The sequence below is a fragment of the Pelobates fuscus genome, chromosome 5, assembly GCF_036172605.1.
Source record: "Pelobates fuscus isolate aPelFus1 chromosome 5, aPelFus1.pri, whole genome shotgun sequence".
Lineage (NCBI taxonomy): Eukaryota > Metazoa > Chordata > Amphibia > Anura > Pelobatidae > Pelobates > Pelobates fuscus.
The window spans coordinates 66,245,033-66,272,206 of record NC_086321.1 but is presented as its reverse complement, the minus strand read 5'-3'; the positions used below and the strand labels follow the sequence as shown (position 1 = coordinate 66,272,206).

General features: G+C 38.8%; 1 protein-coding gene across 1 annotated transcript; it reads left to right on the top strand.

Annotated features, from left to right (window-relative positions):
* The first annotated feature begins 577 nt into the window (after window positions 1–577).
* SEC11C (SEC11 homolog C, signal peptidase complex subunit) lies at window positions 578–27,174 on the top strand. Its single transcript, XM_063456834.1, has 6 exons — window positions 578–804; window positions 12,588–12,697; window positions 16,809–16,958; window positions 18,764–18,883; window positions 25,630–25,687; window positions 26,932–27,174. The coding sequence occupies exons 1-6, from the start codon at window positions 763–765 to the stop codon at window positions 26,983–26,985; spliced, it is 534 nt and encodes a 177-aa protein (XP_063312904.1). The 5' UTR covers window positions 578–762; the 3' UTR covers window positions 26,986–27,174.

Genomic DNA, 27,174 nt, shown 5'->3' with positions numbered 1-27,174 from the left:
TAAAGGATATTTAGGGCAAATAAAGGAACAAATATGTGTAAATGGTAAAAGGCCAGACAGCCAGCCTAAAACAGATCGTAATATTATTTTATTCATAACCCCCAATGTTTCACCTCTCCCAAAGGGAAGGAAATACAATTCAAGGCTTCATCATCCAGCCTGGCTTAAAGGACAGATGTACTTATTTCAGGGTACAAAACAATGGTAATCTAGAGCACCCCATTACCATTGTTTAGTAAATCTGTCCCTGAAATATCCCTTAAATTTGCACAAACAAAAGTCATATATTTAAGAGAACAAAAATATATTCTCCTAGCTGGTTTTTATTCAGCAGATAACCTCTAGGGGTAGCAAACAGCAGGCTGCCAAAATCTCAAGGCTACTGATCTGAACAGTCAGCACCTGCACCTCCCTCCCTCAATGTCCCTTATGTGTGTCCCCAGTAGCTGACTGAGCCATCCTTATCAAGAAAAAACACCCGGCATCACGGGACTTGTAGTTCTGAAACAGCTGTACAGAGACTGATCTCGGCTATGAGGACGTTCGCCTAGAACTACACGGCCCGTGATGCTTTGCGAGCGGCCTATGAACACGTACCACATGGAATAGCTGAGAAGCCGGAGGGGGGCAGGGCTGGGTATCTTGGCAACACCCGGGTGCCTCCTCCCCTCCTGCCAGCCCTGGCATCGTGTCCTGGGCTCCCTGTGTCTTCCTGCACCCCATGAACCGGTCCCTAAAGCGGGGAGGATAGTCACAGCCACCATGGACGTATTTGGGGATCTGAGGAGAATGAATAAGAGGCAGGTGGGTGTCACCATCAATGGTAGCCATATGGGCAACCTAGGCTGGTGAGGGGGCTACTTCATCCCCCAGCTTGCTATACCGGTTTATATTAAGTGTGTGGATGCCATTCAGCAGCCCCTTAATGCCACAGCTGGCACTCCAGCTGGTGTGGACTACAAGTCCTCTGATGAAAAGGCATCATGGGATACGTAGTCCTCATCTGCTGAAGACAGATATTAAAGCTAAGCCACCCCTGTCCATAATTTTAGGTTCAATAGTATTTGCTATGTCAGTCACAAGAAAACTGACAAGTGTTTTGTGGGTTTTTTTTTTTGGTTTTTTTTGAGAGACACACTCTCTCTCTCTCTCTCTCTCTCTCTCTCTCTCTCTCTCTCTCTCTCTCTCTCTCTCTCTCTCTCTCTCTCTCTCTCTCTCTCTCTCTCTCATATAACAGCAACTTTTATTTTTGCTGAAACACATTTCCTTTTTTATACAGGACAATAACAGGCTTCTGAATGAAATACTGTTTTTAATTCGTTTTTAAATTGGGATAAATAATGGATAAAAGCACACATCAGATAGTAAAAATAACATAGACCAAAGACTATAATTGTCTTAATTGTCAGTGTGGCTTATAATGTTTCCCTTACATGCAATTTTAAAGTCTTTACCCCAATAATGTTAATAATACCGAGGTAACATATCTTTAATACTCTTACTTTGACAGCTGGTTGGCAATATGGCATTCTATCAAAAAACTCACATCACTAGTTTTATTGTTAATGTTTATTTCTAATGCGCTAACATATTCTGCAGCACTGTTGCAGTGAGGTAGCATTTAAACATTTTATTTAAGAGCTTGACATTTTTGTAGTATATTTGCTCTTTTAGTGTCATCTGAAAAACTTTTCTTAAAGGGGAACTACAAGCATCATCATCACTAGAGCGTCCTCTGCCTGTGAATCCCATCCAATGACCGTCAGAAATAATATTACTAATGCAGAACTAGGAAGTTCCACTTTTAGCAGTATCTGTAAACAGGGGCCAGCACAGGATCAACCATAAGGTGATCCTAAGTGGTCGCATAGGCCTCAAAAGTTAATCAGGGGTCATGGAACCATGAATTTACTTCACCCCATTAAACATCCATTTGTGAAGATTTAAGGAGGGCCCAAACTGATTAACTTAATACTTCTCTCAGAGGGGCCAGACCATAAAAGCTATGAGGACACAGGTATGTGGTAGTGAGCCAAAGAACTTTGGGTACCATAATTACTGCAGCACACCATTGTATATATTGGTCTTTACAGGGGATGTTTTATAGTGTTCATGATTATAAATAATTTATCATTTTGTGTGCGGATATTATCCAGGGCTTATTCATTAGTTGGCAGTTGTGATGGGGTGACAACTTTTGGAGTTTTGTAGAAAATCTCAAACTGGGCTGATACTTAGAGGTTTTTTCAACACCACTATTATGGCCTGAAATTTGCAAGTTGGTTATCAGAAAATGTATGTTTAGCCAAAAAAAGTATTGCTGTAATATTGACAAACCACTTATATGCGTGTAAAAACTTACTGTAATTGTTATGGTTCTGGTGACTATAGTATGTTCATGCAGGCTGAGCACTGTAAACACTGCCTTTTCAGAGAAATGGCAGTGTTTACATTGTCGCCTAGGAACGACTCTAGTGACAGTCACTCAGACGGTCACTAAAGGTGCTTCCTAGTTCAGTGTCCATGCTCTGCATGGAGGCACTGAACGTTCCTAATAGCGATGCATCGATTCAATTAATCTCTACAAGAAGATTCTAATTGGCGCAGCAGCCTCCCAGTGCTTTCCTATGGAAAAGCATTGAATGGGCTGAGATCATCAATCTTGATCTCAGTCATGGATGCGGGGCCAGCCGCAGTGAGACTGGTGCGGCGTGGGAGAAAATGTAAGTAAAAACTCTTTTTTTTTTTTTTTTTTTTTTACTGAGATTGGAGGGGGCTGGACACCTAAACAGCCACTTCAGGACTATAGTGTCAGGAATACATACATGTTTGTTTTTATACATTCACATACTCCTCAAGAAGTGCATGCTCTGTAGTTGCTGTGCTGGAGATCAAGAGACATAGGAGAGTTCTTCTGCTCAGCTCATCAATCACCTGTCATGAAAAGGGGCTTTCAGTGTTTGTAGAATTCCCAGCACCTTTTGAAGGCAGTGTTTTGCTCTGAGCAATGTTCTGCTGGGAAACCTTGGGCCCTGGCAATCATGTGGATGTTATTTTGACATGTACCACCAACCTAGAGATTGTTGCAGACCATGTACACCCCTTCATGGCAATGGTGTTCCCTGATGGCATTGGCCTCTTTCAGCAGGGAAACACCCTGCCAAACTGCAAAACTGTTCAGGAATGGTTTTAGAAACATGACAAAGAGTTCAGTGTGTTGTCTGGGCATCCGATTGAGCATCTGTGGGATGTGCTGGAACAACAAATCCGATCCATGGAGGCCACATCTAGCATACTTGCAGGGCTCTAAGGATCTGCTGCTTTTGTTTTGGTGCCACTTACCACAGGACACGTTCAGAGGTCGTGTGGAGACCTTGCCTCAATGCATCACAGTTTTGGCAGCACGAGGGGGACCTACACAATATTAGGCAGGTGATGTTAATGTTGTGACCTATTAGTGTATGTGGATACTCTTTTAATACCACATATATACAGTGCAATCAATATAATACAGCACTTAGTAAAACATGTTGGACGCCGATAAATGTTTGTTTGTTTTCATTGAGAAATTTAGATAATTTTGAAAACTTGCATTATTACGGTAATATAAATATTAATTTATTTTATGTTAGTTTTTAGGTGCTCCACATGCACATTTGATGTTTTTTTCTCTAAGTGTTGTATTAAATTGAATGCATTACATATTTCACAAGTACTCAGAGGGTTAAGCGATATCAGTATTTGCTTCTTAATGCATTGTTTTCTCCTATTTCTTCTCAGTGTACCTATGTAACATTGAATACCATTTACACGGCAGTGTAGGTGCCTGAGGTAGCATTGTATGTTGCATTTAAGCCTATGTCTATGCTGCATGTTATGGGTGAAATAATTCCACTTTGCTGTATCCTCAGCAGGTTTGATTCCAGTGAGTTATGTATTTACGTATATTGAAATGCACACAATGTTAAAGTGTTGTGTTATTGTCTCTGCACCTTCTCTTTGCCCCTTTAGATTGTTTTACTATAAAAATGCTTCAATTGATTCCATTTTATTCCTAAATATTTCTAACAATATGCATAATTATGAATTCAATGGCATCTGTATATAATGAAAAGACTTGTCGCTTCCAGAATTCAAGATGTATATTAATTGAGGGTAATTGAGTGTACTTCTGCCATTCCACAGTAAGTAGTCAAACCATTTTAGTATACAACATACCTGGATCACTCTAAGAGTCCAGAGGGAATACGCTAGATCTACAGAGTTAATCAAGACCGTGCTCATTGGATGAGAACAATCATGCTCACGCTCATTAACAATTTCTCTCACTGTTGGATAATAAATGCCTACGCCATGTCTCCGTCAGATACCTGAATGAGCACACTCGAGGCATCTATATGAGTAGCAAAGATATTACAACAGGGAAGTGCAGAGGAGACAATTTAGTTTTATTACTACATTATTCACTCTAGTAAATGTTAAATAGCATCTACTGGGAGGAAAGAATCAGAAACTGTCACTTTTCTTGTAGTGACAGTTCCACTTTAACGATACATCGTAGGGTAAATGTCTGCATTGACGCTGAGCCAAGCACTCTTGGTTTAGGTGCAGGCCCACTGGCCCAGTAACAATTCTCACTGCAGCCAAGCCAAACCTACAGCAAGGTGGGATAGGCAGGGCTGTTATTATCTTCTACTCAGTCTGTCAGCTTGTTTGTCTGGAGAGATGACATGGTTCACATAATTCTTACCAGCCTGTTTCATGATTGCTCTATTCTATTTTTGTTACTTCTCTCAGTTCAAGAGATTCTTTATCAGAGTCTTACTTTACTTATGGCTGGCTGCTTAACACTACGACTTAGGCACCCAGACCACTTCATCTCTTGAAAGTGGTCTAGGTGCAATGTCCCTGTCCTCCTTAGTCCTGCAATGTAAAACATTACAGTTTATTTTTTAGAAACTGCAGTTCTAAAACAGACTCTAGTAGCTGTCTACCAGACAGCAACTAGAGGTGCTTCTGGGATCTTACCGGACTCTAGGTTGCCTAACTGACACGAACGTCATAGTAAACGTCATAGTAAAATCCCCATAGGAAATCATTTGATGCTTATCTTTGGGAGGGCCTAATGCGCTTGCGGCGCACGCGCATTAGGTCCCGCGTTCAGATGATGTTGGAGTAGGCGAAGTGCTCCAGTAAAGTAAAGGTTTTTTTTAACCCCTTTGTATGCCAAAATGGGCTGTGACACAGGGGGACTAGAGGGCGCTATAGTGTTAGGAATAAAGCAAAACTATGATCTAGGAGTGTGGTATACCACAATACCAAAAGGCAAAATAGTTTAACCTAGTGCAGTTATTGTGTATAGGCTGCTGTAGCCCCAACAGCAAGCAAAATATAGCAATCCAAAGTATTCATCCACAAAGCGTACCTTAGTTATAGGGGCTTACTAGTGCAGCCCAAATTTATAAATGAAAAGTGTTAGGAATACAGATTTTTATTCCTAAGACTATAGAATCCCTTTAAAGAGATACTATAGGCATCAAAACAGCTTAACTTAATGAAGCATTTTGGGTGTATAGATCATGTCCATTCAGTCTCACTGCTCAATTTAAAAGAGTACTGAACCCTTTACTCAGCAGATATGGAGCTTTTTTTTATATGAATATGTAGAAAATGTATTTTCATTTTGAGAATGTGCAGTTTATTGCTTTTGTCTGAATGATGCGGTCAGTGTGTGTGTTCTATTTTCAAACTGGCAATCAAGATTTATAAATAAGAAAATAAACATGGAGATTGAATATAATCGGGATAGATGGTATAATCAGATATGGCTTTGGAACAGCATGGTCTATAGAGTAAAGTTGAGTAGTTGTAGAACTAAATTTCTGTGGTTGCCAGCCAGCCTGTTTCTAAGAGGATGATTGCTGAGCATACTGAGACTGGTACTTCAGTGCAGCTGGAGTGCTTCATGCTGATTACCCTAGAGACCGACAGATTATTCCGTTAAAGTAAACCTGCCATGCAAATTTAACTTATCTAAAATCCCTCCCATATACATTGAATACACCATATATCACAAAGATACCTGGTTTATTCAATGTAAAATATAAAGATTTACTCACTTTTCCTCCGTTCCAGTGCTGCCATCTTCAAGCTTCGTGGGTGTTACGCTTCATGTAACACCCACCTCCAGGCCATCCTCTGCTCTGCCTGCGCTTCTCTGCTCCGTCTTCTTTGCTTTTACATGCTTGAGATGCATCTCCAAGCCGGGCAAATCATGTCAGTCACTGATTTCATTGCCAGCGTACCAATGTCTGAATTGAGTGACATCATAGTGAGAAGACACTGACGTCTATAGGAAAGCATTGAGAAATGCTTTCCTATGGACTATTTGAATGCGCGCACGGCTCTTGCCGCGCATGCGCATTCAAAACTGACCTCGGGAGAGGGAGGAGAGTTCCCCGGAGCTGGAGAAAGGTAAGAGTTTAACCCCTTCAGCCCCCATCAGCCCAGCGGGATGGTGGCCATGAGTGTAGGGGGGACCTAAAGACCCTATAGTGCCAGGAAAACGAGTTGGTTTTCCTGGCACTATAGTGCTCCTTTAAGTAACATGCAGTGATCTTAACCCTTTCAGGACCGCGGACGGTTCAGGACCGTCAGCGGTAAAACGTGCGTTTGGACCGCTGACGGTCCTGAACCGTCATAGCGGAAAACGGGCTGCAGGAAGCGATCAAAGATCGCTCTTGCCAGTACAATGCTGTAACTATCTGCCAGACATCCCAGGCAGATAGTAACAGCCAATTACGGTGTGTGAGCGATCCGCGATCGCTCACAATTGGCTGCTGTCAAAGTGGGTGTTACAAACACTCACTTTGACAGTGATCTCTGCCCCTCTCTCCTCTGTAGCGTTTTGTGAGGCGAGAGAGACAGAGATCGTGATAGTTTGTTGCAGCAGAGTGTTCCAGAGTATCTAAAGTGAATTAAAAATCCATTTTAACCCCTTCCCTGCCAGATCTGTTTCAGCAGTGCATTTGTACTGTCTGTCTTTTTTTTTTGCCCTTAAAGGGTTAAATTTGTTTTAAAAATATTTGTCTTAGTCTGTCGTAGTCTGTCGTAGTCTGTCGTAGTTAGTCAGTTTCCTTCCCCAAAATCTCCATTAGATTTTTGTGACAGGAGTTAGTTTAGGGATTGCTGTTTAGTCTGTTTTAGTAAAAAAAAAAAAAAAAGTATAAAAAAAAAATTGTGTGTTTGTAATTTGTTTTAGTCGTGTGTAAAACATGCAGCGTATGTATAACTTGCAGGAGGCATATGCCTTCTTAGCGTCAGACTCTGACGCCACTGACACTGCGTCAGATTTTGACCCAGGTCAGTTTTCTGACATGTCTAGTCAAGACGACATGTCATCTGTGTGTGAGCCGGCTGAAGAAAGAAGCTGTGCTTCCTCTGCTATGCCAAATGTGGAGGAGGACTGGGTACCTCCACAGTTAGCCGAGCCCAACGTCCCCCCTTTTAGTGCTAACGCAGGCATTAATGTTAATGTGGATGGCTTCTCCCCAATGCAGTATGTAGAACTATTTTTAGGGGATACCATCTGGGAGGAGATTGCTTCCCAGACTAACTTGTATGCTACCCAATTTATTGACAACAATCCAGGTAGCTATACAGCCAGGGAGCATGACTGGCATCCCACAGATGTCCCAGAGCTTAAAAAATTCTGGGCTCTCACAATGCTCATGGGGATTATAAAAAAGCCATCGATTCGCTCATACTGGAGCACCAACCCAATAATGTCGAGTCCAGTATTCTCCCAAACCATGCCTAGAGCCAGATACGAGTTACTGCTGAGATTTTTACATTTCAGTGACAATACCCTCTGTCACCCTAGAGATCACCCCCAATACGATAGGCTTTATAAAATACGCCCACTGCTAGACCATTTTCAGGACAAATTTTCGGATGTTTATACCCCCCAACAAAATTTATCCATAGATGAATCTCTAATGAAATACAAAGGGAGATTAGGGTTCAGACAATACATCCCCTCAAAGCGCTCTAGGTATGGCATTAAACTGTACAAACTGTGTGAGAGCGAAAGCGGATACACATTTGCCTTTCGTGTATATGAGGGGAAAGATGGTCAACTGGACCCTCCTGACTGTCCTGACTCCCTGGGGACAAGTGGGAAACTTGTATGGGACCTACTAAACCCCTTGTTTAATAAAGGTTACCACCTTTATGTGGATAATTTTTATAGTAGTGTCCGTCTATTTAAAACACTTTATGCTTTACAGACACTGGCCTGCGGCACTGCCAGAAAAAATTCCAAAGACTTTCCACGATCTCTCATAGATGCAAAATTAAAAAAAGGCGAATGTAAAGCACTTCGGAAAGCTGAGGTGCTTGCACTAAAATTTAGGGACAGGAAGGATGTCCACATGCTCACCACCATCCATGACGAACGCATGTCCGACGTCTCTGTCCGGGGCAGAGTAGAGTCCAAACCGGTTTGCATCAGGGCGTATAATAAGTACATGGGTGGTGTTTATTTGGCTGATCAGCTGATGCAGCCGTATCTCATTTTACGAAAAACCAAAGCATGGTATAAAAAGGTGGCTATATATCTGATGCAAATAGCAACCCACAACCCATTTTTACTTTTTTAAAAAAAATAATCCAGGGAAAATCACCTTTCTCCAATTTCAATTGAAAATAATTTCTTTAACAATTTATGGAGATGGACAAGTTCCAACAACGGTGCAAGCTGAGTCCAGACATTTTATTTTTAAGTTACCGCCAACTGCTAGAAAAAAAACCCCCCAGAAACGTTGCCGGGTCTGTTTTAAAAACGGGAAAAGGACAGACACCCCTTTTCACTGTCCTGATTGTCCTTCGAAACCAGGACTCTGTGTAGGAACATGTTTCAAGCTGTACCACACAGAACAGTTGTAAGAAGTGTTCCTGAATTTTTATTTTATTTTCTGTTTCTTTGGAAAGCAGACATTTTTTTGTTAGTCAGTTTCCTTCCCCCAAATCTCCATTTAGATTCTATTTGCAGGAGTCAGTTTAAAGATTGCTGCTAAATGTACATTTGCTACCTGCACATTTGGCCTAACAAGTTTTCTGGCAGTAACACATAACCAGCTGTCCAAAACCAGATGACGTGTGCATAAAAACCAGAATAAAGAAAATACCACTACACTTTCTTTGGGGGGCAAAATGGTTGGGGGAAAGAAGTCAAAACACCCCATCCTCTATAACATTTGATGTCTACTTTATAAAAATATATACTATACATATTGGCATGATGGTAACATTAACTGGGGGGTACAAAAATATGTCAAACTGAAGATAGACCAAGCATACCTATATATCAAGTTGAAAAACTGACATGTACAAGTTCTGATTGTTGCCTTTTGGCCCCCAAACAACCCGGCAACCATATACATGGGGGGTATCACTGTACTCAAGAGATGTTGCTGAACATATTGGGCAGTGTTTGGCAGTGACACATAACAGGATCTGTTAATTCATGCCTAAAGTACAATGTGTGTGACAAAGAAACAAAAAAAGATTACTATCCAAAAGTTTGACAAAGGCTGGTGGTAGAATTCAGTGCATGAAAAGTGTTAAAATACCACCATTTAAAATGCCCTGGGTTGTCTACTTTTCAAAAATATATGGTTTGATGGGGGTAAAATACATTGGCTCAAATGGGACATGGGCGCAGGTTGATTACATGTCAAAATTCCAAGTTGGGAAACTGATAAGCGCACCTGCCAAACGTGGCCTTTTAGCCCCCAAAGAACCCGACAAGCCTATGCATGGGTGGTATCACTGTATTCAGGAGATCTTGCTGAACACATATTGGGGTGTTGTTTGGCAGTGACACATAACAGGATCTGTTAATTCATGCCTAAAGTACAATGTGTGTGAAAAAAACAGAAACAAAATTACTAACTCAATGTTTGACAAAGCCTGGTGGTAGAATTAGTGCATGGAAAGTGTAAAAATTCCACCATGTGAAATACCCTAGGGTGTCTACTTTTCAAAAATATATGGTTTGATGGGGGTAAAATACATTGGCCGGCTTCAAAAATGTCCCAAATAGGACATGCATGCAGGTTGACTACATGTCAAAATTCCGAGCTGGGAAACTGATATGCGCACCTGCAAAATGTGGCCTTTTAGCCCCCAAACAACCCAAAACACCTATACATGGGGGGTATCCCTGTAATCGGGAGATGTTACTGAACACATATTGGGGTGTTGTTTGGCAGTGACACATAACAGGATCTGTTAATTCATGCCTAAAGTACAATGTGTGTGAAAAAAACAGAAAAAAAATTACTAACTCAATGTTTGACAAAGCCTGGTGGTAGAATTAGTGCATGGAAAGTGTAAAAATTCCACCATGTGAAATACCCTAGGGTGTCTACTTTTCAAAAATATATGGTTTGATGGGGGTAAAATACATTGGCCGGCTTCAAAAATGTCCCAAATAGGACATGCATGCAGGTTGACTACATGTCAAAATTCCAAGCTGGGAAACTGATAAGCGCACCTGCAAAATGTGGCCTTTTAGCCCCCAAGCAACCCAATACACCTATACATGGGGGGTATCCCTGTACTCGGGAGATGTTGCTGAACACATATTGGGGTGTTGTTTGGTAGTGACACCTAACAAAATCTGTGAATTTATACCTGAATTGCAATTTATGTGAAAAAGATAAAAAAAATAAACTACCTATGCAAAGTTTGACAAAGGTTTATGGTAAAATGGCTGCATAGAAAGTATCAAAATATTCTTAGATGAATACCCTGGGTTATCTAGTTTAAGAAAAATATATACATGTGGGGTGTTTTTTGGAGATTTATGACATAACAGTGTTACAATGTCACTATTGATACATTTGAAAAATGTAAATTTTGAAACCGCAATTTCCTACTTGTACTTATAGCCCTATAACTTGCAAATAAAAGCAAAAAAACACGTAAACATTGGGTGTTTTTAAACTAAGGACAAAATGTTTAATCTATTTAGCAGTTTGTTTCATTCGATTTTGTAGATCAGTAAAATATTTTTTAAGTAGAAGTCAAAAAACACGTTTTTTTTGGTTTTTTTTCACCATATTTTACTATTTTTTTTTTTTAAAGTAAATGATATGAAATGATACAAATAATGGTATGTAAAGAAAGCCCTTCTTGTCCTGAAAAAACCAATATATAACTTGTATGGGAACAGTAAATGAGAGAGCGGAAAATTACAGCTAAACACAAACACCACAAAAGTGTTAAAATAGCTCTGGTCCTTAACGTACAAACATCGCAAAAACAGTCCGGTCCTGAAGGGGTTAAGCCCTCATTGACTGTCAACAACCAGAAACACTGAATTTCTCTGTTCACAATAAAGACATTTATTCCTTTGGATAAAATAAATGACACAAGGATTGAGTGGGTCACATAGGGTCCAAGAAGGAGGAAACTGGATGAAAGCACTAAAGAATGGAACTGCCAGCCAGGAACATACAGAGAGTGGGCTGACTCCTGCTTTCCTTCTGGCACAGCATTTCTGACAGATACTGCTCCTTCCTATACATCCAGCCAAATGGCAAACGAAAACCACACTGTTAATGTCTTATATAGTGTCATAGTACTAAAACAGAAACTAAAATAAAACAATTAAAGGGCCACTGAAGTCATCCGGGCCACTGAAGTCATCCAGACTACTTCGTCTCAATGGGGTGACCTTAGTGCAGTGGCCCTTTAGGTTTAATCCTGCAATGTAAAACATTTCTGTTTAGTGGATATTGCAATGTTATAGGGTAGTGGCTGTCTTCCACTAGAGACACTTCCCTGAGTTAGACTCTGTTCTCAATCAAATGCTGATCATAGAGAGCATTACCATCCCAATGCTTCCATATTGGAATCATTGGATTGGCTGAGATAATGAATATTGGCACGATGTAGACCGGGGATGGAGTAATTTTTTTTTACTTACCGGTACTTCATTGGGGGCAGGCGGCGACAATAATCTAACTAGGTACAAGTTAGATTAATGTTTGTAGTCCTAAAGCTATACTGTCCCTTTAAAATAAAAATGTAATGTTTACATCAGTTATACATGCCATACTGAAGACATTTTGCAGTGTTTGTGCATGTCTCTCTGACATCTTGGCTAACTGGTGACTGATTACAATTGTACAGATAATATCTGCAACCTTAATATGAACAATACAAAATGTTACTGGCAATTAGTTTTTGGGAATGTAGAGTTACACTATATGCATTTATAAATGCAATGTTATTGATAGGAATCCCCAATAAATAATGCAGTTATGGTCAGTGACCAGCAATTAGACATAATTTGTAAAAATAAACTTCTGGAGCAGTCGAGGTAATATCTGTGCTATATTGTAAGTGCATACTTTTCTAAATGAGCTCTTGTTTGAAAGTAAGTTAAAACACTGTGGTCTAAAATCTTTACCAATATCTTTACATAGACTAAACTGTTTGTTTCTTTGATTTGCACAATAGGAAATATATGCGGTAGCTATCAAGTCTAATGGTTTTCCTGGATTGTTTCCTTGCAGTTGTACTATCAAGTACTGAACTTTGCCATGATAGTATCATCGGCTCTCATGATATGGAAAGGCCTAATAGTGGTGACTGGAAGTGAGAGTCCGATCGTCGTGGTGTTAAGGTAGGAGTAAAACAGTATCTTAGTATTGTTATGATTCTTTACTCTGCAATTTAAATGTGTATATGATTTCAGGTTTGTGGTTTGATTTTTTGTTTTTTTATTTTGTCCAAACTAAATCTGCTTTCAAAAGCATGTAAACATATAAAATGAGAACTCTGAGAATGGGCAAAAGCTTCAGAAAACTCAATAGCTTGCCTTTTAGTTAATATCTGCCCAGGTCTCAAAATGGATATTGCCTACTTGTGCCATTCTGATATTGTCTGCTTTTGCGTCATTGCATTTAGTTAGGGTCTCCCTAAATTATAAGATCTGTCTGATATGCAAATGGTATAAGTTCCCTCTTTAATGGCATAAGTGAGTAATTAAAAAAAAAAATAGACTAACCAAAAGCCAAGCTTTTGAGTTTTATGAGCTTTGCCTGTTGTCAGAGTTCCCATATTCCCTGTTTTTGTTTTAAAATATAACTTGTTAGTTTAGTATTGTGTTTTTTTGTTTGTTTTATTAAAGTTTGTTGATATATGTTGAAATGTGTTATTGTTTCCTTTAACAACTAAACTGGTTGGCAACATCTTAAATGTTTAGGAACACTGTAGGCACTATAAACATTTTATCTCACTGAATTGGTTATAGTGCTTGGAGTCAAATTGAGCCATCCCTCCATTTCTGATCAGTTTAACAATGAACTAGGGTACCTTTCCAGCAAACGTTTACTGCAGGTATGGCTAAGGCTGTGATTAAACCCTTCCTTCCAGCCATACTGATTCATACTAGCAATGGGCACTGTGATAGGTTGAAAGTGGTCATCTGACACTTTTAGCCAATCACTGCCACCCATTGCTGCTTAACCCCTTAAGGACACATGACATGTGTGACATGTCATGATTCCCTTTTATTCCAGAAGTTTGGTCCTTAAGGGGTTAAAGGGACACTATAGTCACCTGAACAACTTTAGCTTAATGAAGCCGTTTTGGTGTATAGAACATGCCCCTGCAGCCTCAGTGCTCAATCCTCTGCCATTTAGGAGTTAAATCCCTTTGTTTATGAACCCTAGTCACACCTCCCTGCATGTGACTTGCACAGCCTTCCATAAACACTTCCCTATTTAGGCTTTCCTTATTGCAAGTTCTGTTTAATTAAGATTTTCTTATCCCCTGCTATGTTAATAGCTTGCTAGACCCTGTAAGAGCCTCCTGTTTGTGATTAAAGTTCAATTTAGAGATTGAGATACAATTATTTAAGGTAAATTACATCTGTTTGAAAGTGAAACCAGTTTTTTTTTTCATGCAGGCTCTGTCAATCATAGCCAGGGGAGGTGTGGCTAGGGCTGCATAAACAGAAACAAAGTGATTTAACTCCTAAATGACAGTGAATTGAGCAGTGAAATTGCAGGGGAATGATCTATACACTAAAACTGCTTTATTTAGCTAAAGTAATTTAGGTGACTATAGTGTTCCTTTAAGCTAATCCTTCCTTAGAGGGGATGGGCTGCTGGGGACTCTTCATTAAAAAATGTCTGAATTTGAATGGAAGCACAGTGCTTGTGGACTCCAGACACACTAAGCACTTCAATGAGAGGAAGCAGTTACAGTGCCTGTAGTGTCCCTTTAAGGCTAAGAGCAATTTTGCCCCAACTCTATGGGCTATTTCAAACATCATAACCACTGCAGCCTGTTCTAGAAGTTATAATTCCAGGAGTACACTGGCCTATTTTCCAGGAATGGAGCAAATCAGGTACTCCAGTGGCCAGTAATGCTCATCCGGCTTCTGCGGAAACTGAAAGCCTATCCAGCCAGCTATTCATTGGCTAAGACTTCTCTCAGCCACTGGTTGCAACTCTGAATTCATAAGCATATGCACAGAACTGACATTATCCATCCCGGAACTCTTGTTCCGGACTAGCTCTTCACTCTGATGGAATTACAAATTCCGTATATGCAGCATTTTATAGCTAAACATTGCACATGCAGACTCCAGGCACCATGAGCACTTTAAATCAAATGTATATTCCTAACTCCACAGGGTCCTGGTGGCCGTTAAGGTTACGGGCCCCTACCTGTAATTTATCATCTCAGCCAATCCAATGCTTTCCCATTTAAAGGCTAGAGTGCATTTATGGCAAAATGCCGCACTTCACCAATCACATGGTCTCTCTGAGACCATCTGATTTAAATAGCAGAATTTTACTCTGCTATTTCATTGGAAGCACCTCCAGTGGCTCTTTCCTTTGTCTTCACTAGTGGCACTAATAAAATACTATTACACTACTAGTAGCATATGATTTGTATTAACATAAAACAACTCATACTAAATTATTGCTGTTTTTATATGTTTAAAAATAGTCTATGTCTGCTGTAGGTATAGAGACACTTATAAGTTAGTATGATATTTTTTTTCCAATTATGACAATAAATAAAAACTGTTTTTGTTTAATTTTCATACAACTAGCGAAACTAAAGACAAATCCCAACATGTATATTCACAAAGTTCTAATGATTTGGGTTTAGTTATTATGATTCCCTTTTGCTTATTGTAAGGCAATCAATGCTATTTTTAAAGTGCACTTAGATATGTAAAAAAAATGAAATATATTATGTAAGATATGTGAGATTTTTCCACCTGACCCGTTCACAGATGGTTAGCTGAAAGACAAGCACTCAGCTGCTAAGTCTCCTTCAGTGATGCTCCATTTCATTTGAAATTAGTTTTTGAAATCTAGTTGAAGTGGAATTGTCACTCTGAAAATAAGAATATATTTGAATCATGTGTTGATTTCCTTTTGCGATTAACAGAGATCTCAACTCCTGAATCAATTCTGTTGTATTAAAGGATAATCACAAAATTACAACCATTTGTATACACAGTTCCATTGATGCCTTTTCAAAATGCAACTGCCAAATACATGTGTAGTTTTATTAAATTAATTATGTAGGTCTCATCTATTGTTAATTTTCCCACTTTTATAATATTGCAGAGTGCTGCAGAATATGTTGTCGCTATATGAATGCCAATAATAATAATAACAATATATAGAATAGGAGCCATGAATAAAAAATAAAATAATGAATAACTCTAGTTGCCGCTTCTTCTTTTCATAATAAGTAGATCTTCATTTTCTAGTTGACATGATAAAAAGTATATCTCACTGTAGGGGCTATGTATAACTGTCACAAACTTTATCATTTACCTACTATTACAATGTAGCAGACACTTTCTTGTCAGGTGCCCGGTGGATTTCTGTAGACCAACTTTTAAGCGTTGAAGGGTCTTGTGTTCTTTCTTTTATTTTTAAATGAACACTGACGCGTTTCAAAATCCATTGATGATGTTACTTATATCAGTGTGTATTTGTTCAATGCATGGAAAATCTGTTTTTTGTCCTGGAAACATAAGTGTGTGACCAGTATTTTGAGGATCTGATTCAGCTTTAGACTGGGAAAACCGAGTATAATAATGTGCACTTTGTGATTACAGCATTACTGAAGAAACATACTGCATACATAGAGTGTATAGCACTGGCACCACTAATGCTTAGCAGATTGTGAAGATGTCATCTGTGACATCATCAGGTCTACCCTGGTAATAGCAACCATTATTCCCTCATCCTTGTCCAAGATTCAGTTTTCCTACATTCCTGGCAGTTTTGAAACCTCTCAACTACCCTCCAGGGTTTTCCTCATCTCTATCACATAACATTTCTAATCCCTGTATCTACATGTCCCACCAATCCTTCTGCACATTGTCACTTTCTACCATCCCATTGTGCGATGTACAACCATTGATAACTCTTACTTACTTCATCAGTGATTTGTATTGATGTAGCTCACTGCAAATGAGACAAGTACCCATGAAGTAAGTAAAAAAAAAAATACTAAAATATATTTTTATTTTGGAAATGTCACTGTTTATGCCTCTATTCACACCACGTAAATACCAAAGTATATATAGAAATGCATACATTTCTAATTATCTTTGTAACGTTCAAAAAGTTGTATATATTCATTAAAGTTCCAGACCTTCAGTGAATAAAGCACCAAATTAACTGTATATTTTACAGTGGATAATATATCTTTCAGTAAACGTATTAAACCACAATCTTTTGTTTTTCACACAGTGGCAGCATGGAGCCAGCATTCCACAGGGGAGATCTACTGTTCCTTACAAACTTCCATGAAGATCCAATCCGAGCTGGAGAAATAGTGGTGTTTAAAGTGGAGGGCAGGGATATTCCGATAGTGCACAGAGTAATCAAAGTTCATGAAAAGTAATACCTTTATCCTATCATTTATCATATTTTGTCAAACCATGGCACCTAGTGTTGAATACCTCTATACTTGATATATAATATAAATCAATGGTGCCCAAAAGGTAGATCCCCAGATATTAAAACTACAGCTTCCATTACGTTTTGCCATTCCAATGGCATGGGTCATGGGAGTTGTAGTTCTACATTTTGGGCACCCCTGATGGTCTGTTGATTGCAAAGTAAAGCACTTACAAAGTATTAAGCCCATACTTTTCGTTATGGCCTATACATATATAGTAATAATTAATCTGGAGTTTTGATTTTATATTTATATCACCAGTTGAGATATAGCAACTATAATTAAGCCAATGCATTTTGACTGCAAGTTACTCCCACACTGCTAACCGCAAAATCCCACAATACAGAAATAAATTAACCTTTAGGAAGTTAAGTAAATTGGTCAATTGAACCTGTGTGCTACTATGAATTATGGGTAGCTTTTCTGCACTGCAAAAAATACATTTTTTTAAATTCATTATTTTTGCTAAATCTCTTTAAAGTTTACAGCCAACTTAAATCTGAAAATCTCCTGAAAAGTATAGATAAATTGATTGATGGCAGAGGTGCCTAGATATTAGTTGTGGTCTGCTGTTTTGTAAAATGTGTGTGTGTGTGTGTGTGTGATCCACTTATGCATGTGTGAATGAGGTGAAGTGTAAGCATGATCAGTGTGCATATATGTAGAGGGTCATTGTGTATGAATGCATTGTGCATTGTGTCTGAATGGGTGCTCCCCCCCCCCCATTTCTAGATTCACATTCCCACCCCTATAAGCATTAGTCATCAGCCCATTCCAGTAGACTGTTCTTCCCACATGGTATTTACTCTTTATGATTCCCAAAGGGCAGATCCTATGCAAAAAAAAGTGCATATCTATCACACAGCTTACCAAGGTTGCCTGTCTGCACAGATACAATCATCATATTTTGCAATATTTCAGAGCAAGCAACCACTAAGGTACGGCACGTACGAATACTATATGTTGATTACATAATTACACCAATTACACCATACCATAGCTTAAATGAACACTACACCTTACCATAGCTTAAATGAACACTCACAGAGATGCATTGAATCAATGCATCTGTATGCGGAATGTTCAGCGCCTTAATGCAGAGCAATGAGACTCTGAATGAAGTTGTGCAGTACTGAGATAGGAAGCACATCTGGTGAATGTCTCAGTGACTGCCGCTAGATGGGTTACTAGGCAGCAAAGAAATTAGTTGTAGTCGGTCTAGTGACTATAGTGTCCCTTTAATATTGATTTTAAGTGCACCATTTAGACATACTGATAGATTGATATATACCATTAATTATACAGTTAAGCATCTAAATAGCTAATCTCACATAAATTATGGATCATTTATCAATGCACACTAGTAAAACACAAATCAGTGGTAATATAGGCAGTATACCAAATAATAATATCAATCCTGGGGCTATTACTGAAAACAATGCCAGCGTTTATCAGTGGATGTGGCTGCTTTAATTGCTGCCAGCAGAGGCTCTGAACCTTAAGCATCTGTCACAATTTAGCTATTCATAACCATGGGGACGTGGGCAAACCACGGCAAAATACACTGCGGTTTACCCAAATACCCAAGGGTGTGAATAGGTAGATTGCAATCAGCTTAAAGTTGACTAATACTAGTTTATTTAGTCTGAAAATCTCTTAAAATAGAAATTGGGTCTGTTATTTTATATTTTTTTATATTTAATGTAATTTCATAATTATTAATTTTTTTGCCCTTATCTTTTAGAGAAAATGGCGATATAAAATTTTTGACTAAAGGAGATAACAATGAAGTGGATGATCGAGGCTTGTATAAGGAAGGCCAGAATTGGCTTGAAAAGAAGGATGTAGTAGGAAGAGCACGTGGGTAAGAGTATGTGTTTTGTATGTTAACAGGTTTTTCTTTGTTTTTTTATGAGCTTTGCAATAATTACTGCTAATAATTACTGCTAACTACTGAGCTGTCTTTATTGAAACTGTTACAAATGAAATATTGCTAAGTTTTTGGAAACCTGGGGTGCATAACTTGTACTTATTAGGAATTTGTAAGGAACTTGATCACACATGACTTGTAAGAGTTTAAGGAGCTACATTTTTATGAAATTGTAAGAGTTGGCAGACTAAAAATATTCTGCAAAAGAAGGAAAATTTGTATACAAATAAAGCAAGAAGTAAGATATTAAATAGTAGCGTTTGTAATGGAGCTCCAGTACTCCGGCTGAGTACCGCTGTTAAAAGTTCTGTCTCATTAAAGAATACTGCATTAAAGTGATATTGCCCTTTTACCAAACTTGGTGAAGCTTAAAACACACACACAGATGTGTGGAGCTCCGTACCTATGTCTGTAGATAGAAGAAAGTCGCTCTTCAGTTATTATAGATGTTCCCCAAAAACTAGATGAGATATAGTGTAGGGTAGAACAAAAACTCTGCTTTATTGAAAACAGCACATCTATTTATACCCCCACAGCCTCATTTATATTAAAAAGGGTTACAATGATACAAACAATTCCCATCCAGGTCCTCCACCGTAACCCCCTCTCAAACAGCACAGTGACCCCAAGTCAACCAATAGCAGTATGGACTTGTGATAGTAACCAATTACACTACAAAGCCTACTTACATTAGTGTGAATGCAGTACTATGTTTACAATGAACAGACAATAACAAGGGCTGAGGAGTTTTGTGGGTTTTTTTCAATTCTTTATTTTTGGTCAAGAATTAGCATAACAAAGTGATACAGAATACATACTTTCACTGTTCAGATGGGACAATAATAAGAAGGTAACGATACATAACATCATGTGTAGCGTCTCATCCAAAGTAAGCAACTTAACAGTATTCTTTTAATCCACGACATAAGCGGTGTCATTCACTTTGTTAACTGTGCACTTATCAAATACAAAAATTTTGTTAACTTATTTATAAATAGTAGAGAGAGAAGAGAGACATGAAGGGTCCCTTGGCTCTGACAAAAGGAGAATCCGTACTTTGGGGGGAATGCGTGAAATGCGCACAACCCAGGTATTACGCATGTACTGCATTCTTGAGTAGGTACTGAGAAACATATACTTATGGTTCCATAGATCTAGCCAGGGACAGAAATTATCAGTAAAAGAACTGATAGTAAGACAAAGCGATGAAGGTTAAAAAGGAAAGGATAGTATAGTAATTAGTGGTCACCTGCTGGGGAAAGGGAGAGGGGGGAGGCAGGGAGGTACAGGTCGCACCAGCCAAAGTGTCAACTCTGCTCCCCACAACTCTCCTAACATCATTCTAGTTCAGTCAATAAAGTCACTTGTGTTCCAGGATTCCCATATTTTCTAAAACTTAAGTACAGTGTTTCTCACCTGCGCTGTCAGTTTATCCATCAAACAATTTTCCTTAATTTTTTCAAGGACTTGAGAGATGGAAGGAACAGTGGGCTGTAGCCAACTCTGGGCAATAGCCCATCTGGCTGCTAAGGTGACCTTCTGAAGCAAATTTTGTTCCTCTCTAGTCCACTTGTCTAGAGGTCTATTCAGGAGGCACACCCATGGGGTCAGGTCCGGCCTCCTGTGAAAGAGGTTTTCTAAGACATCTTCTACCTTGGTCTAGAGTGGTCGAATCTGGGGACAGTCCCAGCACATTTGTAAGGAACGTGCCTTTGAGGCCGCAACCCCTCCAGCACAAATCGGTTGGGGTCTGTTTCATGCGATAAAGTTTTACCGGGGTAGTATACCAGCGAAACATGGTATTAAAACATTGGTCTTGCAACGTGAACCATATGGAGGAGGAAGCTGCCGCTTCCCAAATAGCCTGCCAGTCAATACCTTCCAGTACCTCCCCTAAGTCCGCCTCCCACTGTGTAATGTAAGTCATCTGTCCCCATTCCTTGATTTCCATACACAGGTAAGCATATAGTAAAGCTATCAGACCTCTCTGGGGAGTTTCATTCAGACACAGCCTCTCATAAAAGGTCATGTTTTTGTGTGCTGCCTCTTTGATGTATGTCTGCTTTGCAAAGTCTCTAATCTGTAAATACCTAAAAAAGAAAAAAAAAAAAATCAGACGGAGTAAGTCTAGTGCGTAATTTCAGCGTGTCAAAGGTTATTATCTGACCCACCTGCATAGAGATGACAGAATCTCTGGAGTCCTGCCTTTTCTATATTTTTTCAAATCTCGGGCTGAAATACCCGGAAGTTAACGCCCAGTTTCTTAGTAGAGGGGTGATTGGGGAAGGGGATGAAGATAAACCAAATGTATAAACTGTTGCATCCCAAATTCTGAGGGAGTTGAGTATGACTGGGCAAGTGGACCGCAAAATAACTCTTCTTTCTCTAGGAACCCAAATGTAGTATTGGGGAAGATCTGCCCCCGTCATTAAAGTTTCTAAATCTACCCATTTCCTGACATCCACCGGTACATGCCACATCACTATCTGAGTAAGCTGTGCAGCCAGATAATAGTGGTAAAGATGTGGTAGACCCAGTCCTCCCCTCGTATTAGTTGTCTCTTGTTCTGCCAAATGAACGACCCTATAGCGTTTTGTTGTGGCGCCAAATCTTTTTTTTTTTTTTTTTTTATCGCCACCGGGAGAGCCTGGAAGAGGAATAAAATACGTGGCAATATGTTCATCTTTGCAAAATGAACACGGCTGATCCAAGATATCGGTTTACCATGCAGTTTTCCATATCTCTAATCAGAGTTTTCAATAAAGGCCCATAGTTAATTTCGTACAATTTAATGGGGTCAGCTGTTAATTGAGTCCCTAGGTCAGGCATAGAAGGCTTCGGCACTCCAGATGTTTTGGACTACACCTCTCATGATGCTTTGCCAGCATTATGGATTTAAGAGCATTATGGGGGATGTAGTCCACAACATCTGGGGTGTCGAAGGTTGCCTACCCCTGCCCTAGGTGTTTCATAGAGCGATGTGCCATCTGGATGCTATAGGTGGTTTGTATGAGTTCCGTGTCTGCTGCCGACAGACCCAAGGGGAAGGCGCTAGATTTATTCATATTTGCCTTATAGCCTGATATAGTTCCATACATCGTCCGTGCTGGAGTGCTGCCATAGAGTCTACGAGGTTGGTAATTGATAGTAGGACATCATCTGCGTATGCAGAGACCAGAAACTGTTTTCCCCCTACTGTAACTCTGAATGTCTTGGTATTCGCGGATAGCTTGCAGAAGGGGTTCCAGCGACAATACAAATAGTAGAGGGGAGAGCGGGCATCTCTGCCGCGTACCATTTCCCTATGTGAAGGGCACATGGGAGTTTTAAAGTAGTGGCATGGCAGACATTTTAAACTGGTATGGACATGTCCCTGGAACCATGGGACAACACCCTGCTGGGAAAACAATAGGACAGGAGAAGGGGGAAGAAAATAACTAACAACAAACAAATACATTATACACACCCTGCACCTGTAATGGGTACAGGGTGACCAAAACACGAGAGTTATCTAGGGACCTACATAAAGTGTCTGTCTTACCTTCCCAGTGATGGTGACTACCGTCACAGAGTTTATTGCAAAATTCCAAAACACAAAAATTGGCAAACTAGGAGAACCCACCACCAAATTAAGAGAAGAGCTGTCTAACACCTTTCATACCACTAAGGTACTTGCTCATATAATTTTGCAATAAATGTTATTTGGAGATTTGGGGGGAATTTTACCACATTTTGGGTGAAAATTTGAGTACTGCTTAACCAAAAACTTTCAAGCAGGAAATAAGATTATATATAGTAATCAGACAGTCCTCCTGATGTCTCACTACCATAGTATCAAGGTATTGTGCAATGTAATGGCACAAGTGCTGGTTTGCACAGCATCCTTTTGTTGATGCATCCAACTGCAAATCTGATTACAAATGGTTATGGGAGTAGTCAGCATGGTCACACGGCCAGATAAGGGGTAATTAGCAGAATTTTTTTGAAAGATTAATTCTGAAAATATAACTGCAAAAAGATAACATTTTGATGATGAAACATTACAAACTACCTTTCACATTCTGTAAAAGTTATGTTAAGCTCTTGTAGATGCTAACATCTGAAATCAGATAAAATGAGCAATACAACTGAAATAGAAGACTAGTATTGGAGGGATTCGCTTTCTGCCTCTGCTTATATTATCAGAAATATTTTGATTTTTCTAAACTATCTTTATTTTTTTAATGTTTTCGGTTTTTTTAATGTGTTTATTTTAATGATTTTTTCCCCAGCTTACAATACTCTTTAAAGCGACATTGTCAGGTTGCAATCATTTTTTCGTCCCTCTATTTCCCCTCATGTATTATAGCCATAGTTTATTTAATGAATTGTGCAATATCTGTGGTGTGTGCTTATCCTCAGTACCTTTCCAACTTAACTTTGGCCCCTACTTAACGCCTGATGCGGCTACGGTACTGGCCCCTACGCTCTGCCGAAGACCTATGTCTATCCTCTGTTTGTACGCCCAACTCATTTTTTTCACAAAAGCATGTCATTTAAACTGTTAATGGCTCCCAAGTGATTCATCTCCTGCCACTGTCATTTAAAAAAAAAAAAAAAACGCCACACTTAGTCTTCAGTGAACATTATTCTACTAATAAATAACCAATAAACCTATATAATAATATTAATAATAACAGCAAGCAGATGTAACATAAGAAGTTCAATGCAATTTGGTTTTCAGTTTACTACAACTCAGTATTTAGTGAATACATGCACACCAGTTGGACTTTAAGGACAATTCAAAGGTTCATTTACATTATTATTAAAGGACTGTCACCTCAAAACTGTTTTTACTATATTAACCCTAGTTTCAAATGGCATAATAATATGTAGTGCAGTTATAACAGCTCCCATCCTCACTCACTAAACATAGCAAGGATACCTGGGAGATCTGAGCTTCTGGTGAAACAGATCTACATTCCCTGCTCCAGTTTAGTGTGCATCTACATGTCAATATTGCTATTCTGTCATGAGATGTAATTAAAATAATGCAGGTTGGGTAGAATATCCTCAGTATGAGAATAGACTTATGGCAGGTGTTGCTTTAAATGCACAGACTTCCAGCAGCAAGACAATTTTAGAATAGGCAAGTTACCTAATTTTTACATTGTTTTTGTACCCCGTAAGTCCTAGAATATAGAGACTGTCTTGCATGGTTTATGGAACTGTTTCCCATGAGTGGTATGTTCAAGGGAAATGGCTACAAGCACATAAAGTAAAACATACCATGGTTATTTTTTTGTCAAGACCTCCGTTCTCTCCGTAGAGCTGATAATGAAAACTTCCTTCAAATTGTAGTGTATTAATCATGGTTGACCAAGTAATTGAAGAGTTTTGGAAAGACAATTTTAGGTAATGGGCAAAAGACAGACAATAAGAAGTGAATAAGAGCTGAAATGACCTATGAGGAAACATTAAAAGCTTTTAAGAACCTTGTGCTACAGTTTACATGATGTTCCCAAGGCTAGGAACCTAAGACAAACACACTGGAGATAATTGTCTTTCTGTGCTTTTATTTCTTCAGGCGTATTTCTTAGATTCAGTCGAAAACAATAATCGTGTAGCTCAAACCTCTTTAGACAGTGTAATAAAAATAGAAAGCTAGGTAGCATGCACATGTAAAGCATGTAGTCTTATTCTTGAGCAGCAAATTCATTTTATTAAAACTTAGGGACGTTACAGACAGACCTTACTCTCTGATACCATGATTACGGTAAACATTGTGTTGAGTTAATTCATTGTAATTGATACTTGGGTATCATTAAACTGAGCTATAAATTTCAGGTAACGTGCTTTCAATATATATTTTCCAGATAATATACATTTTAAAAATTCCTTTTAATTGGCACCATAAGCACTTAGTTCCTTGCACCATGAATTGAATTTGAAAATAATGTGAATAACCAGAAGATTAAACGTTTCCAAAGACTTGGGTACGATGGATAAAAAAAAAAAAGGCCTCAGCGAGCAATTATTACGAAATCTAAAACAGTGCAAATAGCATTAACTGATGAGATTTTTCAATACTTAGAGACTTAATAATATACATATAGTACAATTCCAGCACCAGCCTGGAAAATCCTGAAGGTAAATGCCCATGGAAGGGAATTCTAGGTAAAACAAAATAATAATTTTTTTTAAAAGTTTAACTTAAAGGTCCGGCACTAGCCATAAAAAAAAAAAAGGAAATAAAACATCATACAATTAAAGCTAATGTATCTTTATGGGTTGAATTATTTATAGCATTGGTGTGAGAACAACAAATGCTACATAACTTCACTACTTGTATTCTCAAAGAGAATGAGAACATTAACATTTAGGACACAAATGCCTCCTCCATATCCCCTTTATTACAATGTGTGCTCATGTAATGCTGTCAAATGAATGTTTTTCTCTACTGTGCCTGGTCTTTCTGAACAGAGTTCGAGGCAATGCTGGGATCATACCACTTCTGTCTGTGACTGTCTTTTTACACTGGAACTGTGTTTACTTCTATGTAGTATTGCACATTGTGCTGATATTTTGAAACTTTAAATTCCTGAACACCGTAGCAGATTACTTACAATTCATGTAATGCACAGGTGTATTAGTGTTTACACACTCATGCTTACACATATTCTCTGCTTTCTTTACTTTAGATTTTTGCCGTATGTTGGGATGGTTACTATTGTGATGAATGATTATCCAAAATTTAAGGTAAGATTGCAAAACATATGTTTAATATCTATGTGTTCTTACTTGGCTACTGGATAAGGTTCCTGGGATGGAAACTATTATACTTAAAATCAAAGACAATTATCTTACAGGCAAGTTAACATTTCAGCTTTGAAGCACTCAGCGAATAATCCTGTAAATGTTTGCATTACATTGTATCTCTATTTTTCAAATTTAAATATTCTGGAGATGATTTTAAAGCAAATAATCAATATATACAGAATGACTGCCACTGTTAGACAATTTGGTACAGTAAATAGTGTGCAAATGGATACTGTGTGATAAGGAAGAAGCGTATATATGTGTGTCTGTTATATCATAGTATTCTACTGTACTGACAGCAGTTGCTCTGTTTAGAACACTGGTAGAAGCCTGATATGGGAGGGGAAGTATTCCTTGCATATTTTCTTTTCACCATTGATGTCATCAAGATAGGCAGAAGAATGGAATAGAAATCCTTAACATTTTAAACTATAGTGTATGATCACGACAATGTTACAATGCAGCTTTTGGGAACCTGTCACCACTATCCTGACCATCCGCTCCACTGCCTCGATCTCATTACAGAGGTGGGTGTTACATTTCTGTAACACCCACCTCCAATCCACTTGCGCTGCGCCCTGTCTCTTCACTGATTTTCCCTGCTTGGGAGGCTTCCCCAAGCAGGGAAAACCCCCTCCAGGACACAGACGTGCTGGCTTTGTTGCAAACAAGCCTGTGAATGAACGTCAGTCACTCTGTTCCTGTACTCCAAACCAGCGCTAGCAGCTCCAGCTAGGGAAGTACCATAGCATCCATTGCACGTGCGCTGTTGTTGCTATGGCGTAAATCAGAAAGGCCTCATCCAGTCTATTCTGAAGAAATGATTGACAGGTGGGGGGAAAACTTTTTGAAAGTGTTTTTCTTCCATTCTATACATTTGTTAACAAAACCACTAGCACAGTGTATGGATGAATTTTGAAGCTCTTTGAATAGAGCAAAAGTAGTTTTGGCATGACAGGTGCCCTTTAATATATACTAAAACAGTTAATATATGTCCTCACAGTTTCCTTTTTTATTGGCTACACTTATCCCACAATCAGTTCCCCTTGTCTCCTAGTCCTTTCCCATAGTGTTTTGCGGAGTTAGATTTACCATGTGGATGTACCATGTTCCTTTGTTCTATGTTTGTTTAAATTGGCACATTGTTTCTAGGTGTAACAGTTTATGTATTTTTTTTCTTACAGTATGCGGTTTTGGCGATTATGGGCGCTTTTGTACTTTTAAAACGTGAATCCTAAAATTGGAAGAAAATCCTGCCAGAATGAAAAAAGTCACTGAAACTAATATATTCTGTTATTGTTTAATATTTTATTTCTCTAAAAAAAAAATAACACAAACATGTGAAGTCTCTTTGGCCTGTACAAATACAAGTTCTCCTTGAAGTCACTGTTTTTCTATTTGAGACCTAATAAAATGCTGAAATAATA